The 16,393-nt window shown below is 36.9% G+C and overlaps 1 protein-coding gene across 1 annotated transcript in view; it reads left to right on the top strand.

Moving 5' to 3' along the window:
* The window catches only part of MARCHF10 (membrane associated ring-CH-type finger 10), a 218,170-nt gene that overhangs the window by 137,616 nt on the left and 64,161 nt on the right, over positions 1-16,393 (top strand). The window contains 1 exon segment of the mRNA XM_036755641.1: positions 6,311-7,730. Within this exon segment, the coding sequence (XP_036611536.1) occupies positions 6,311-7,730 (1,420 nt within the window).

The following is a 16,393-nucleotide window of genomic DNA, read 5'->3' as shown; positions in this document are numbered from 1 at the left end:
CTTCCATTTAAAAAAAATTAATACATTTTCCTTTCTCTCATCTTGTGGTGTAGCTCCTGCTTTTCATGATATTTTAAATATTACTGTCAGTGGCGCAGCAATCACACCCGCTAGTTTTTTCAGTACCTGAGAATATAGTTCTGAGGTGTCAAAACACTCAGCTAGCAATACTCCTGAGTGCAGCCAAACCAGATTAAAATGTTATTGGGAAACAATTAATAAAAATCAATAAAAATATAATAAAATATGGAAAATATTACATTTTGAAACTGAATTCCATACGAGGCCTGCAGGGATCCTTATGTACACATTAGTGGCCCCCATTTGAGTTTGTATCTGCTTCAGGTAACCTGAATTCCTTGAGGGCAACTAGATGTTTTCTCTTACTAATTCATTACTGGTTTGGTTACTAACTCCCTTTTAGGCATTTTTGTTCATTTCCAGTACATAGGCCATCCTGCTTGGTAGAGAAAACAGAAGTAGAATAAGAATTGAGCAGCTCTGCGTACTCTCCATTATCAGTTATCATCATCCCATCCTCCTGGAACAGTGACCCTCTCCTTTATTTGGGCCTCCTTTTTCTCACCGTGTACTTCCTTCTTTAATACCTTTTTTCATCATCCTTTGCTTCCCTAGCTAGACTCAGGTCATTCTGGAATGTAGCACTTCTGATGAGATTTGTGAAGGACCATGCCACATTCATATTCGTCCTCTACTTCCTCCCCTTGCTCATTTGTATCTTCCCAGTTTCTTTTTAAAGTCCACATTTGTTAGTGTGTTCCCTGTTCATCTGTGTCAGTCTCTTTGGACACCTCCTATTTGTTTCTCTTCTTTGGAATTGTAAGGCCCCAGTCAAAGAACTCATGGTCTATTGCCCTACTGTCTTTGCTGGCAGCGTCAACTCACCATCAGTAGCAGTAAAACAGAAGAGCAAGTGCCTTTAAGAACTTAAGAAACTGAGTCATTGCAGTTATCCTAGCCACTCACCTCTTCTCTGGCCTTAGGCCTTAGGCTTAAATTTAGAGTTAGCTATACTTTGGAGATCATCCAATCCAGTGCTCTCATTTTGCTAATGAGGAAGCCAAGGCCCAGAGACGCCAAGTGACTACAGACATTGGTTTTGAGGCACATGTGGCCTATGTTAAGTTTTGAATGTCACAATTTAATAGGCCATTTGATTATTTGGTATTGGGGACAATCTGGACATATAAAAATAGTCCAGAATTCTCACTGTGACTGTCTTAGTCTTCTATGAACCATCAATGAACTCTTATTCAGAGAATGTAGCTCTTTCCTGGACCCCCCTTAAAGGTCTCATTTACTCTTCCCTCCTTTGAGGTTTCTTTTTGTTCCCTCTGACATCCTCCAGGGTTCCTTACCTACACTACTCAGCTCCCCACTGTCCCCACCTTGACTCCTCCTTTTAGACCTTTAAATGACTCAATGAAATTGGGAATCTATTTGGCTGAGGTGAGGAATGCATGTGTGAGATTAACCATAAAAGAAAAAAAAGTGCATGAATGCGAGAGATATATATTATATATTAAGATATATATTACATATATATATTGGCACCTAAAGCTCCTTGCATATGAGAGAAACTGCAATCAAACAATCTACAAGTATTTATTACATGCCTACTATGTGCCTAGGACTGTGTGAGGCACTGAGGCTACAAATACTAAAAGTGAAATAATCACCAAGTGCGGCTAGGTGATGCAATGGATAGAGTGCTGGCCCAGGAGTCAGGAGGACCGGAGTTCAAATTCAACCTCCAAAATTTACTAGATATGTGACCCTGGGCACGTCACTTAACCCTGTTCCTCATCTGTAAAATGATCTGGAGAAGGAAATGGCAAAACACTGCACTATCTGTGCCAAGAAAACCCCAGAGGTCATGGGCATGACTTGAACGTTACTCAACAACACCAGCAACAACCTTACACTGTAACACAGCTGAGATCTTTGTAGATTGGCAGCAGACTGCTCTCTAAGCACATTCTGAATTCCCACTGTGTGCTTCACACATGGTTTGATTTAGATCAAGGTGGATATCACATAATTCTTATTCTAGGATCTGCTAATATTTGGTTTCCATGGTCAAGGATCCAGGGATCAGAGTATAGACATTGTACCTTTGAGTTGTGTGAGTATGGTGGGGAGGATAATATGACAGTAATAAACCAGTACTTCTGAGAAAATGACAAAGTAGGGAGTTGAGGCGGAAGTAGCGGGAAAGCAGCCTGAGTAGTTTTAAGGATCAACAGAGAGAAACAGATTATTTCATCTTCTCAGCTGTAGTTCAGCCTGAGGTTCCTCCTATCTCAGAGTCATTTCCATCTGGACGGCTCAGTTGCCTTTGGGAAGTGACCATATGGTTTTAGTTGAGTCCCCAGTTGCTGTATTTCTGATACTCTGGCTTGTCAGTAGACTCCCTCTTAGCTGGTCACAGAAACTGAACTCCAATGGCCAGGCAGTGGGAGGGAGCTTTTGTCCAGCATCAGCCTTGCTTTATGTTTTCAGGGGAGAAGCAGAAGATCTGAGTTCCAGTACTATTCTTACTCTCTTTCCAAGACTCTCAATGCCATTTTAAAATAAAAATAAGCATGTTCTGCCTTCTTGATTCCCTCATCAACTTCTTACTCAGGAGAATCATTGAAAGATGCATATTGGTCAAGCAGGAGCATTCGTTTCTAGAAAAACAGATCAGCTTGTCCTCAAGTTTATAGACCACCAAGTGCTAATTGCACTCCTGAAATTGCTAATGTACCCTTTAATGTGATTTATGAATTTAATTCTTAAGTCCTTGTAAGTAACCAGATAAAAAGCATAATCAATTCCTAGAGGAACAAAGGTCCATGCCATGTTGCTGAGTGTCCTGTGCATTTAACAGTGAAAGAAATGTGGCAAATCTGAGGATATTAGATCCCCATCTCAGTGTTGTCTGGCCCTCTTGCATCATGTAAAGTAACACAATATTGATTTGAACCTTAGGGATGGATATAGGATGCTCTGGCTATTTGGATTTCATCAGGCTTAACTTTTATCATGTCAGAGTGCTTTTTCAGTTCACCATACAGACTCCTTCACTTGTTATAGGCTGAGCCACATTAGTAAATGTTCAGTGATAAAAGGAAGTAATTGAGGGTGAAAAAAGCAACAACATCATCGCATCTTGCACTGCGTAGATGGAGGAGGAAGAAAGAAGGGAGACAGGAGACTTTAGGAAAGCAGATGGATAATAGGAAATGGAGGAAGTAGAGACAAACGTGCTTCCTATTTTTCATCCACAGTGAGAGATTTAAGTGATAACAATACTGACTTAAGTGTATTCTATTTTCACGATGAATTAAGGTGCTAGCCAGGGTCGATTTTGATAACAAGGGTAGATTTTGTCCAGGTGACTTTGCCAGTAGAAATCCTTATCCTTATCCTCAAAAACTTTGCAGGCCTTTACCAACTGGACCACTTTACTTGTGTCCTCTGTCTTTTCCTTCTAATTCTGTATCATTTCCTTCTGTGTCATTTTCTTGTAGGTCAGAGTTGCAAATAAACTAATGATTATATGATAAGATATTTGCATTTTTATTTTACATAGTTATTCATATGTATTTTATTATTTAGAGAGGCAGGTTGGTATGGCAGAAACTCTAGTGTTTGCAATCCTTATAATCCAGAAACACTGAATTTAAGTATTGGCTCTAACACTTAGGCTTTGTGCACAGTCTTGGGCAGAACTCTGAGAAACACAATTGTCTCATTTTTATGTGACTGGGGTGTGTTGTGTTTATCACGGAGCTCTTTAGCACAGTTTCAAGACTGTTGGACTTGGAGTCAGGAAGACCTGAGTTTGAATCCTGCCTCAGACCCTTACTATCTGTGTGATCCTGTATAAGTCACTCAACTCCTCATCCTCAATGTCCTCATCTGTAAAATGGGCATAGTAACAGCACCTGCCCAATAAGGTTGTTTTGAAGATCAAATGAAATCCACATGTGAAGAGTTTTATGAACCTTAAAATGCCACATGAAGGGTGTTATCTACTAGTGCTGCTCCTGCCATCACCGCCACTCGTTATGGGGGGGGGGGGGAAGCTTCGGGATGTCAGATTCCTGGGAGACTTTGCCAAATGACAAACTATGAAGCTGGAAAAAAAGAAATATGAGAGAGCTGGCTGTGTGGCGGGGGGGGGGCCGACATGAAAATACAGGCTGCCAGAGCCGAGGGGCCAATAAACATAGAGAGGCCAGGTGAAAAAGCTGGGAGGGGGAGTGCCCAGGGGGCTGCTGCCGTGCTCTAGGAATCCCCAGAATCTAGTGGAATTCTGATGACGTGGGAACCTAACTAAGAGGCTTCAGCAAATTGTGGTCTGCTGGAAGAGATTTCTGCGTCACATGATACTGAACCTTAAGTTTTTGCCGTAGGGCTATGCATTCTGAAGTGGCCCTGCTCCTTTTCTTCTCTGTTGGAAGGTTAGAGACATTGGAGAGATTAGATCATAACCCTCATATGACCTATAAAGGAATCACACCTACTAGTGTATGAGAACAGAAAATAGTTTTATTTCCCCATATATGTCTTGCTTTATGTCATAATTAAATGCTTGGTTATTGGACTTGTGCTTTGCATGTACTATAAATAAAGACTATTTCATTGCTAAGGATTTGGGTTATGCTCTGTAAAAATGATTGCTCAAAATAACCCCCACAGAACCTAGGAAAAGCAAGGGGCTCCAGAGTCAGAATTCTTAGTGTTTCTGGAGATCAGGCATTATGTGTAAAATGTATGTGCTAATACTTGTACTGCTTGCTGTGAGGGAGCAACTTTGTAGGCTATAAAATGCTATATAAATGAGAGTTATTGTCATTATTAATATTTTTGTTTACCACCATGGGGCTTTAAAATGATTTTCATTTGTATCCAACGTTCCAGAATTACCAGAACCTTAGACACAGGTTTCCAGAAGTTTTGTTTTTTTAACTAACTTCCCCCCATGCACATTCTGGCTATATTCCATAGCACTTAAGTTCAGTTTGTATTTACTGTCTACAATTTGTTTATATTATGTAGCTGTTTCTTATATGTTTGTATATCTCATCTTGATTGGAAGCTTCTGGAAGACAGGGACTAGGCTGTCTACTTCTTTTTGTCCCCTCGCAATGCTGTGCAGGGAAGTTATTTAAGAAATTCAGGTCAAGGTAACACCTGAGACAATACATGAGTGTGGTGCATGGCATTCCCTGGAGAGGACACGTTTCTTTCTGGTGAGTACTGGAATGTCCAGTACTGAGAAGTTTGCCTGTCATCCCATGTGTAGTCCCCTCTTGCCCACACAAAGCCTGGGACTGGACTGGCTTTTTTGACTCTTCTCTGGACTAAGGGAAGCAGTGGCCTAATTGCTGGAGTCCTGGACTTGGAGTGGGTATTGTAGGTGAGGTTCTAAAGCCAGTACCTTCATAGTTCAAGTCTGACATTGGGATGGGAGAGGCATTTGCACACTATGTCACTGATCATTTAACAAAGGTGTCGTTGACTTTGTCCTCATATAGCAAGGATACAGTGGCACTTAGCTTTTCTTATCTCCATCTGGAAACTGTGTCTGGTCAGTAAGTAATCAGGATATGGTAGCTCATGTGATCTCAGGCACTTACCAAGTCTGAGATACCCCAGCTACATGCAGCTTGGGGCATATTATTCCCCCCAGAGCAGGAAGCTATATCAGGGAAGCTGGGGCCAATCAGGTTGCATAGGGTGAGGAAGCCGTGCCAGGGAAGTTGTGTCAGGAAACTGCTGCTCCTATCACAATCAGAAAGACCTGAGATCAAAGTCCACCTCTGGCATGTGTGACCACGGACAAGCTATGTAACCTCTCTTAGCTTCAGTGTCCTCATTGGTAAAATGGGAATTATAATGCCTATTGTAATTAACTCACAGGGTTGTTTTTAAGGCTCAAGTGAGATAATATATTTAAAGCGACTATAGATATCAGATATTATTAGTGTTGCTACTCTGGAATTAATTTCCATGCCTAGCAGCTCTAAAGGTATGACTAGGAGCACCCAAAGATTGCTGTTTGTACGCATTGCCCCACACTTCACCAATACAGAAACGTCATAGCATCTATAGTATGGTCAGACAACTATGTATTAGACCTATCTTCCCAATTCCATTTTTACTACATGTATTCTCTTCAGGCATTTATTTTCCAAGGATCATATGAAAATGCAAAAGTCTATTGCTTTTTTTTTCTTTAAAAAAAAGGTCATTCGCTCAGAATCAACTTTGACAAAATGTGATTTGGTCTTTACAGATTCAGTAGTGCAACAAGATGTGTGGTCAAATGATTCTAAGATGAAGAGGCAAACTCGAGAGAGAAGAAACTTAGTTCCATCTTCACAACTAAATGCAGATCAAAAAACACCCGAAAAAGTCTCCAAAGACTGGACTGCTCTCTCCCCAGCTCAACCATCTTTACCTCTCTCACCGTCTTTCCAAGGAGCAAATGGTTCCCAGGCATTGGGTGAATCCAGTGTACCATCCCTTACATCTACTAGCACAGTGCAACCAAGAAGGGCATCAGTTAGGTTCAGAGATGAAGACTTTTACCCCTTTTTAGAATTAAACACAGTTAATTCTATCGGAGGAAATGAAGACACTGAGGATATTACTAATTTAGAAGAAGAATTTCTACTTGCTGGTATACAACCGCCGTGTTCTCCTTTCAATAACAAGAATATCGGATTTGGCAGGATATTAGGAATTCAGGTTGAAAACCAGAACTCTGAAGAGGACCTTGAAAATAGCAGACCTAGTCCATTAAAAAGAAATGAAACTGTTCATCGCTCATTGAGAAAAAGTAATGTGATGGACTCAGCTCTTGAACAGTCCTTGTTAGGACAAAGGCTGCCTCGAGATCATAAAAACCCTGATGGCCATTCTACTAAGGAAAGTGACTGTGTTGATGACGAAGGAGAGAAAACCTCATTTAATTTGTGGGGTATTAAAGGTGAAAACAGACAAGACAGTTGTATTAATATAGAGACTTTACCCAATGATTGTAGTTTTGTGGAAACTAGGCCTGGGAACCATACTTATAATAGAGATAGGCAATCCTATGGAAACAGTCCTAGGAATTCTTTTGATTGCTTTCCTCCTAATAGGTCAACAGCTCATAGACCATTACTGAATTCATCTTATAACACCCCAAGATCATTACTCCATTCTGCACAGCGAGCTGAGGTCCAAGCAAACTTGTCCTTGACCCCTGTTGCGCTTCAGGGCTCGGATGCAGAAGGAAACTCAAGGTTTAATGTTCGCCGACCTTTATCGCCTATTAGAAGTCGAAATCCATCTGCCACTTCTGAAAATCAAGATACTTCATCACCAATAGACAATGCATCTGAATTTTATGTCAAGGAAATTGAAGAGAAGAACTTAACAAGTCAACCACCTGAGACTCTACTAAATACTGAAGATGTCTTAGATAATTCACAGGATGGCTCATCTTCAGTGGATCCTCCGAGCTCTTCTCAATTAAGGATGAACTTCAGAGGCCATCTGCATATGGCAGAGCCTATACAAGAGGAAATACCTTTTACTTTCTTTGCAGTGTCTGATTTACCAAACCAAATTGAAGCTGAAAATAGAATGACAGATTCTAACTCCATAAATGCAAAGGAGAGTTATCAGACAAAGGCAGATCCTGACAAACTGAAGAAACTGCAAGAGAGGTGAGGAGTTTTCATCATTTTATACAAGTAATTTTGTCCTAGCTTTACCAGAGTTATATAGTATTTTTTAACTGGAGAGTTGTATGGAAATTACAATGATTTATAGAATTTCCTTGATCCTCAAATGATTCTTTGTTATAAGAGTATGGGTTTCATTTTTTTGATCTTGGGATTCATGAGGGGAAATTATTTTAAATCAGCACTTTTAGCAGTTCAGCTTGCTAATTTTTCAGTGTTCCTGAAATGATTATTCTTCAAATATTCTGACATCTTCTGAAAAAGACAAAATAGCCAGACTAAGGGGTTCCTGACTATTGTCTCCATTCAATAAACTACTCCTCTTTCAAGGGGTTTAAACAATTAGGAACGAAGATTTTTTTTTATTGAAAAAGCTGCTTTCCTCTAAGACTGGGAGCTCATTCAGCTGAGAATTTCCCCGTAGGATTAAGCCAGTTGGTTGCTCTAGAATTTGAACCTTCCAAACAAGTAAAAATTTCCCAAAATGTTATCACAGTTACCTCAACATTTTAAAGTGCCCCATACTGTTTTAACCACTTCTATTTTCATGTGCCTTTTTTCTCAAGCATAGGGAAAAGAGGGTAAGATCATTATAAGAACTTTTTGTTGGTCTTATGAGCAGATTTTAGGGTATCTTCAATTGAATGGGCTGTTATTAGCATGTTTAAATGTTTTCAGTTTAAAAACTATTACTCCTGTTTTTCCTTTTTAAAAATAAAGTTTTGACAAATTTTGTTTTGAACAGACATTTCCCTATCAATACTCAAAAGTACATTAGCCGAGAGTTTGTTGTTTATTAACCTCAAAGAGGAGGTACCTTTCACTTACACAGCCTGATACGACATGAACCTTGTTATTGTCCAGTTTTCCTGTCTTCTAATGCTGATTTTATTTATGTTATTAAAGTCATTTTGTACATACATATACCCACATATAGGATTCTCTTGGATCTGTTTCTTTCACTCTGCATTACTTCACACAGGCTTTGCTGTGAATTCTTAAAATATTGTCATTCCTTGACACAGTAAAATCCATTACTTTCAAATGAGGTAGTATATGTAAAGCTCTTTACAAACCCTAAAGTGCTATATTAATTTTAGCTATTATTATTATTAACTATCAGCTGTTCATATTTCAACATTTTTGCAGCATTCTTCAATTGCTGAGCACCTATTTTTGCTGCTAAACTATTGATTATCACAAATAATGGTAGACATGGAAACCTTTGTGCTTGCAGACCTTACTGTTGATAATATCCTTCGGATGCATTCCCAGTAGTGGGATTAGTGGGTAAAGGGTATAAACAATTTATTCCTTCATAAATCCAAAATTGTTTTCCAGAATGAGTGAACTAATTCACAATTGCCCCGACAGTGAATTAGTGTCCCAGTCTTCATATAGGCTTATAAGGTGAAAGACAGAGAATACAGAGCAGAACTTAGAGTCAGAAACACCTGGTTTCAAGGCCCACCCCTAATGCATCCTACTTGTGTGATCATGGGCGAGTCATTTAACAGCTACTTTCTAAGACCATAAATTGACAAGCTGCCACTCTGCAATGGTAGGGAGAATTCCTTGCCCAGAGCTTGCTTGCTACACTGATAAAATCAGCAGATGGGATTTAAAAAAATCTTCACCTGCCCCCTCTAGCAAACTTTTCCTCATTTTTTTAAACTTTTAGCATCATTGCTAGCTTAAGGGATACGAAAGGATACTTTAGATTTGGTTATATTTGCATTTTTCTGATTATCATTAATTCTGAACACTTTCAATGGGCTGCTGATAGTTTGTGTTCTTTTGAAAAATGTTTGTTCATCTCCTTTGACAACTTTGTGATGTGGCTTTTAATCCCATATATTTGTGTCAAAGACCACATATGAATTGTGGATTTCCAGCTTTTATCAAATATTTAATTCAAAGATTTTTCTCTTCAATCTATTTTTCATTTTGATTTTATTACTGTAAAAGCTTTTAATTTTATATTCTCAACACTGTAGTATGTCCTCTGGAATTTTTCTACCCCAAGTCTTGCTATTAGTTCTGCCCTTATCCATAATAACTTTCTATTCTTCTCAAATTTTTTTATAGTATGACATTTTATATTTCAACTCTTTATTTGCAATTTAATATACTATAAAGTATAAGACACTGAGCTAACCCTGTTTTGGGACAGACTGCTTTTCAGTTTTCTCAGCAATTCTTGTCAAATGGTTACTTTCCCAGTATTATGTGTTCTTCGGTAAATCAAATACTAGTTCACTGTGTGCATTTATTTCTAGGTCTTGCTTATCTAGGCTATTCAGCTGTTTAGCTAGTACCAGATAGTTTTGATAATACTCCTCTATAGTTTGAGATCTGGTAGCACAAAACTACCCTCCTTCCTATTTTTTTCATTGAGTTCCTTAATAGTCTTGATTTTTTTATTCTTCCAAATGAATCCTCTAAATATTATTTTGTCTAATTCCCTTGGTAATGTGATTGTGTATAGTACTAAATCTGTAGAGTATTGCTTAGTAGCATCATGTTTATTAGATCAGTGAGGCCCAAACATAGACGTTGAATATAATATCTCTTTAATTATTAGGATATTCTTTTTTGTAATAATTATTTTATAGTAGTGCTGTTTTTATAGTTTTTGTATGTGTCTTGGTTGGTCATTCCCCAGATATTTAATCTAGTTTATTTTACGTGGAATATCTCTTCTTATCTCTTCCTCCTGGATTTTTTTTAAAGAATATTCAGAGAAACTGATAATTTGCATGGATTTATTTTTTTTCTTGCTACTTTATTGAAGCTCTTAATTATCTTAATTTTTTTCTTGATTCCAACTTTGTTTGGCATTTAAAGACCTTCACAAACTAGGCTTTCTAGTTTCTATTATATAGTACTCTCCTCCTCCTACCCTATGATCCTGTCAAACTAGCCATCTTAGTATTCTCCACATAGAACAGTATGTCTTGTATCTCAATGCCTTTGCCCTTCCTGTCTCTCATGCCAAGAATGCACACCTTCATCACTTCTGCCTCTTACAATCTCTGTTTCAAAGCTCAGCTCACATAATACCTTCTATACAATGATCCCCAACTATCAGTTAAACTTCCCCAGGGAAAAAAATCTTGTATTTATTTTTAAAATATTTTACATGCTTATAATATGTATGTGTTGTCTCCACCTACCTCCAACCCTCAATTGAATGTATATGCTTTGAGGGTATGAATTGTTTCATCTTTGCCTCTGTATTCCCAGTACCTAGAACAATACCTAGCAAATTACTATATGGTTTTTTTCTTTTTTCTTTCTTTCTTTTCTTGGTTTGAGTATCAAGACTATATTTAAATCATAGTAAAAATTTAGCAAAGTGTTTCCTTATTTTTGAGAATGCATTATATAATAAAGAGTAATTTCTTCAAATATTTGACAGAATTAACCTATAAATCCATCTGGACCAGAGGGTTTTTTTTACCTTTTCCTTTTAGGGGTTCATTTATGGCTTGCTCTATTTCTTCTTATGAGAAGTTCTTTAGATTTTCTTTTTCATATTGTGTTGATCTGAGCATTTTAGATTTTTATGAATATTCATTTCACTCAAGTTTTCAGTTTTTTGACATATAATTAGGTATAGTAGTTTCTAGTAATGTTATTTATTTCTTTTCTACTTGCGAATTCTTTCTTTTTTCTGATAATTTGGTTTTTCCTCTCTCTCAAAATCAAATTAGCTTATGGTTTACTGATTTGTTTTTGGTCTCTAGAAAAGAAAACATCTGATTTTTGTATTAACTTCATAATTTTTATTTCCTACTTTGTTTATCTCTTCTTTGGTTTTCAAATTATCTTCTCTTTTACTCACTTAGAAATGATCAATTTGTTGGTTTTCTAAAAATTTAAAGGTGTGAGCTCATTTACCCAGTTAACATAAATGTTCAAAGAGAAAAATTTTCCTCTAAAGACTACTGTAGCTGTATCCCACTAATTTTGAGGTGTTGTTTCATTATATTATTCTTCCTTTAATGTAATTGTTTGTTTATATGATTTGTCCTTTGACTCACTCATTAATTAGGATAACATTATTTTATTTCCATTAAAATCTGTGTCCTTTGTTCATAGTTACCTTTTTTATTACAGTTTTTATTAGATTCTGTTCTATAAATGATACATGCAATATTTCCCTTTTTGTGAGCTTTTGCCCTGGAAAATTATCACATTTTATAAAGATACCATGAAATACAGAAAAATAGAGTTCTATTATAATAGTGCATAATAAAGCATAAGTCTGACTATGTTACTTTCCCGCTTACTAGACTCCAGTAGCTCCCTATTACTTCTAGGATAAAATACAGACCTTCTCCCTCTGACATTTAAAACCCTACACAGTTTATCTCAAACCTACCTTTCTATTACTTCCTTTCATACACTACACTCTACATTAGACTGACATACTGATATTTGATCTTTTAAAAAAATTTTTACACTGAATTTAAATGCCAAAAGAAAGCATTTCCAAATGCACAGCTGAACATAAAAAAAGAATTTATATGAAAATGTGAATTACCATTCTTATAATGCTTACCTTTTATGTATATGATAAATTTTACATATTACTTTCAAAATTGTCCAGTTGTTTTTAGGTACAAGCTATTTTCCTTTGTTTTGAGCATGAAATACTTCATTCTTTTCTTTAATTTCTCATCAATGATGAGTAGTGGTACATAGTTCTTACAAGAGTTCCTTGTTGCCTATTCTGTCTTTTCCTACCTATTTGTAATACTTTTCTTTGACCTGGATGTTCTGGTACATTAGCAGAAACATTTATGCATGAGTTAAACTAGGGATCCATCTCCTATATTATGCTTTGGATTCACTTGATCGTAATTTGCCCTTTTAGGCAAATTCTTTTATGACTTATTCAAATGCGATCTATAGTTTATGTTTCTGGGAAGCCAGCAATTCTTATATTTTCTCTCCAGCTTTTTAAAAAAATTACAGATGTATCATATACTTTCAATTTTGCTAGCTTTTGATTTTGTTCTAATAATCTTTTTTTCTATTACTGAATTTTGGACTCTATCTTCTCTAGTCTTTGTTCCAGGGTGTTCATTGTCTTGCTATTGTTTTCTAGCTTCCATTGTATATGATCAGTTCTTCTTTTGAGTTTTTCATTAAGAGCTATAATTTAATTACTTATTTTTTCCTTCAGTTCTTTTTTTTAGGCCTTCCAACCACTTAGGGTTCTTGGGGCCATTCCATTTTCTTTGTCTGGAGCTCTAATTGTAGTTATCATAGAATTAGTTTCTTCTTCTGGAATTTTAAACTTCCATTCTCTTACTCCAATAGCTTTTCTTCATTGTATTTTAAAAAGTTTTCATTGTTTGCTCATTGCCTCAGTCTCTCTGCTATTTTCTTTTTTTTTCGGTGAGGAATTTTTTCTTTCACTCTTCTTTTAGCCACATTTAAACATTAACTTGGTGTGAGTTTCTAACTTTTTTGAGGTGATGTGGTGAAATTGGATTTATAAATAACTTTTCACTCAGCTGCCTTTTGGAAGTCACAATATGCATTTTTCTTACGATTCCTTTTTACTGTGAATTGAGCATGTCTTGTCAGTCTGGAATTCTCCTTTTAAAATGTGAATTCGGGGGAGAGCTAAGCCAAGATTAGAGGCAACCCAGCTGAACTCTCCCAACATTTCCCCCCAACAACCTTAAAATAACACTTCAAATCAAATTTGGGAGCAGCAGAGCTAACAAAGGGTCAGGGTGAGACCTTTTTCTGGCCTAAGAAAACTTGAGAGGTTGGCAAGAGAAGTTTGTATCACCAAGGTAGAAGCCTGTCCAGAGCCCATACACATGGCAACAGAAGCCTCAGCAGCAGTAGCAGTAGCAACTTCAGAATTTCTAAGCCCAGAGACAGTAGGGGGTCAGACAGTTGGCACTGGGTAGGTCTGGCAGTGGTTGGCAACTCTATTGCCTGTATGTATTTCTGAGTCGCAGTTCCAGTGTAGAACTTGAGCAAGGGGGTTGTTCACAAGGGAGCAAGGCAAAGAAAATGCTAACACTTGTGGCTGCAGGAGACCAGGGGCCCTTCCTGGGCAAAGACCAGAGTGCAGACCAGGGGATCAGGAACCATACCTCTCCCAGGATCACACCACCTTGGAAGCACCAAAAACTTGCAAATCCCCAGAACTAGCTCTGAAAATAGCAGCATAAAAAAGCCTGAAGCTTGAGACTGTGTCTCCACACTGAGCAGAGCCCAACTTTAGTATAAAGCTCAAAGTCAAGAAATAGGCTGGATATATGAGCAAATAACAAATAATTTGACCATGAAAAGGTACTACAGTGTCAGGGAAGACAAAATCATAAACTCAAAAGAAGGCAACAATGTTAAAATAGCTACAAACAAAACCTTAAAGAAGAATATTAATTGAATCCAAGCCCAACAAGAATTCTGGAAAAGTTAAAGAGATAAGAATGGTAGAGGGGAAAAGTGGAAATAGAATTGAGAGTGATAAAAGAAAATTATAAAAAGAGAATTTATAGTTTGGTAAAAGAGGCATAAAATACTGAATAAAATAACACCTTAAAAAACAGAATTAGCCTAATGGTAAAAAGAAGTCTAAAATCTCACTGAAGGAAATAATTTCTTAAAAATTAGAATGGGTCAAATGGAAGGTAATGACTCCATGAGACATCAAGAAACAATAAAACAAAGTCAAAAGAATGGGAAAAAAATAAAAAAATATGAAATATATCACTAGAAAAACAACTGACCTGGAAAATAAATCAAGGAGAAGTAACTTAAGAATTATTGGACTACCTGAAAGCCATGGTCAAAGAAAGAGCCTTAGACCTCATCTTCCAAGAAATTATCAAGGAAAACTTCCCTGATATCTTGGATACAGAGGATAAAATAGAAATGGAAAGGATCCACCAATCACCTCCTGAAAAAGATCCTAAAATGAAAACTCCCAGGAACATTATAGCCAAATTTCAGAGCTCCCAGGTTAAAGAGAAAATACTTCAAGCAGCCAGAAAGAAACAATTCAAATATCGTGATGCCATAGTCACACAAGATTTATCAGCTTCTACATCAAAGGAGGAGTGATAGACATGGAATATGATATTCCAGAGGGCAGAGGAGCTAGAATTACAACCAGGAATCACCTACCCAGCAAAACTGAGTATAGTCCTTGGGGGGGGGGAATGGATATTTAATGAAATAGAAGACTTTCAAGCATTTATGATGAAAAGACCAGAAATGAACAGAAAATTTGACATTTAAACACAAAACTCAAGAGAAGCATAAAAAGATAAAATAAAAGAGTACTCATAAAGGACTAAACAAAGTTAAACTGTTTACATTTCTGAATAGGAGGAAGATACATATAACTCTTAAGAACTTCATCATTATTAGTTCAGTTAAAAGAAGTTTGCATAGACAGATGGTATGAATATGAGTTGATTCTGCTGGAATGATCTCTAAAAAATGAAGGGGTGATAGAGGTACACTGTGAGAAGGGGGAAGGGAGAGATAGAATGGGGAAAATTTTCTCACAAAAAGAGGTATCCAAGGAAGAGCTTTTACAGTGGAAGGGAAAATGGGGGTGGGTGAGCAATGGTTGAACTTCACTTTCATCAGAATTGTTTCAAAGAGGGAAGAACGTATACACACACACTCATTTGTGTATAGAAATATAACTTACCCGATAGCAGATTTGGAGGGGAGGGGGATAAAACAAAGGATGGGGGGAGAGATGATAGAATGGAGGGCAGGTTAAGGGAGGCAGTGGTTAGAAGCAAAATAAACTTTTGTGGAGGGACAGGATGAAAAAGAAGAAACAGAAGAAAATGGGATACAGGGAAATACACATTAATCATAACTGTGAATGTGAATGAGATAAGCTCACTCATAAAACAGAAGCAGATAGCAGAATGAATTAGAAACCAGAATCTAACAGTATGTTATTTACAAGAGACATACTTAAAACAGAAGGACACACACACAGAATATAGGGTGGAACAGAATTTAACATGCTTCAGCTGAAGGAAAAAAGGCAGGGGTAATAATCATGACCTCAAAAAAAGCAAAAGCAAAAAAAACCTAATTAAAAGGTAAGCCACATTTTACTAAAAAGTACTATAGACAATGAACTAATACTAAACATTTTTATAGCAAGTTTCTTTGATAAAGGGCTCATCTCTGAAATATATACTGATTATAGAACTGAGTCAAATTTATAAAAATAAGATCCATTCCTTAATTGATAAATGGTCAAAGGATATAAATGGGAAGTTTTCAGAAGAAATCAAAGCTGTTTAAAGTCAAATGAAAAAATGCTCTAAGTCCTTACTAATTAGAGAATGGCAAATGAAAACAACTCTGAGGTATCACACCTATCAGAAATGACAAATGCTAAAGGGGATGAAGGAAAAATAGATATACTAATGAATTGTTGGTGGAGTAGTGAACTGATCCAACCATTCTGGAGAATAATTTGGAACTGTGCCTAAAGGGCTATCAAACTGTGTATACCCTTTGACCCAAGAATACCACTACTAGCTCTATATTTCAAAGAGATCAAAGAAAAAGTAAAAGGACTCTTATGTACAAAATTATTTATATCAGCTCTTTTTGTGGTGGTGAAGAATTGG

This window comes from Trichosurus vulpecula, chromosome 4, assembly GCF_011100635.1.
Source record: "Trichosurus vulpecula isolate mTriVul1 chromosome 4, mTriVul1.pri, whole genome shotgun sequence".
Taxonomy (NCBI): domain Eukaryota; kingdom Metazoa; phylum Chordata; class Mammalia; order Diprotodontia; family Phalangeridae; genus Trichosurus; species Trichosurus vulpecula.
The sequence above is the reverse complement of the archived record's forward strand: the minus strand, read 5'-3'. Positions and strand labels throughout refer to the sequence as shown.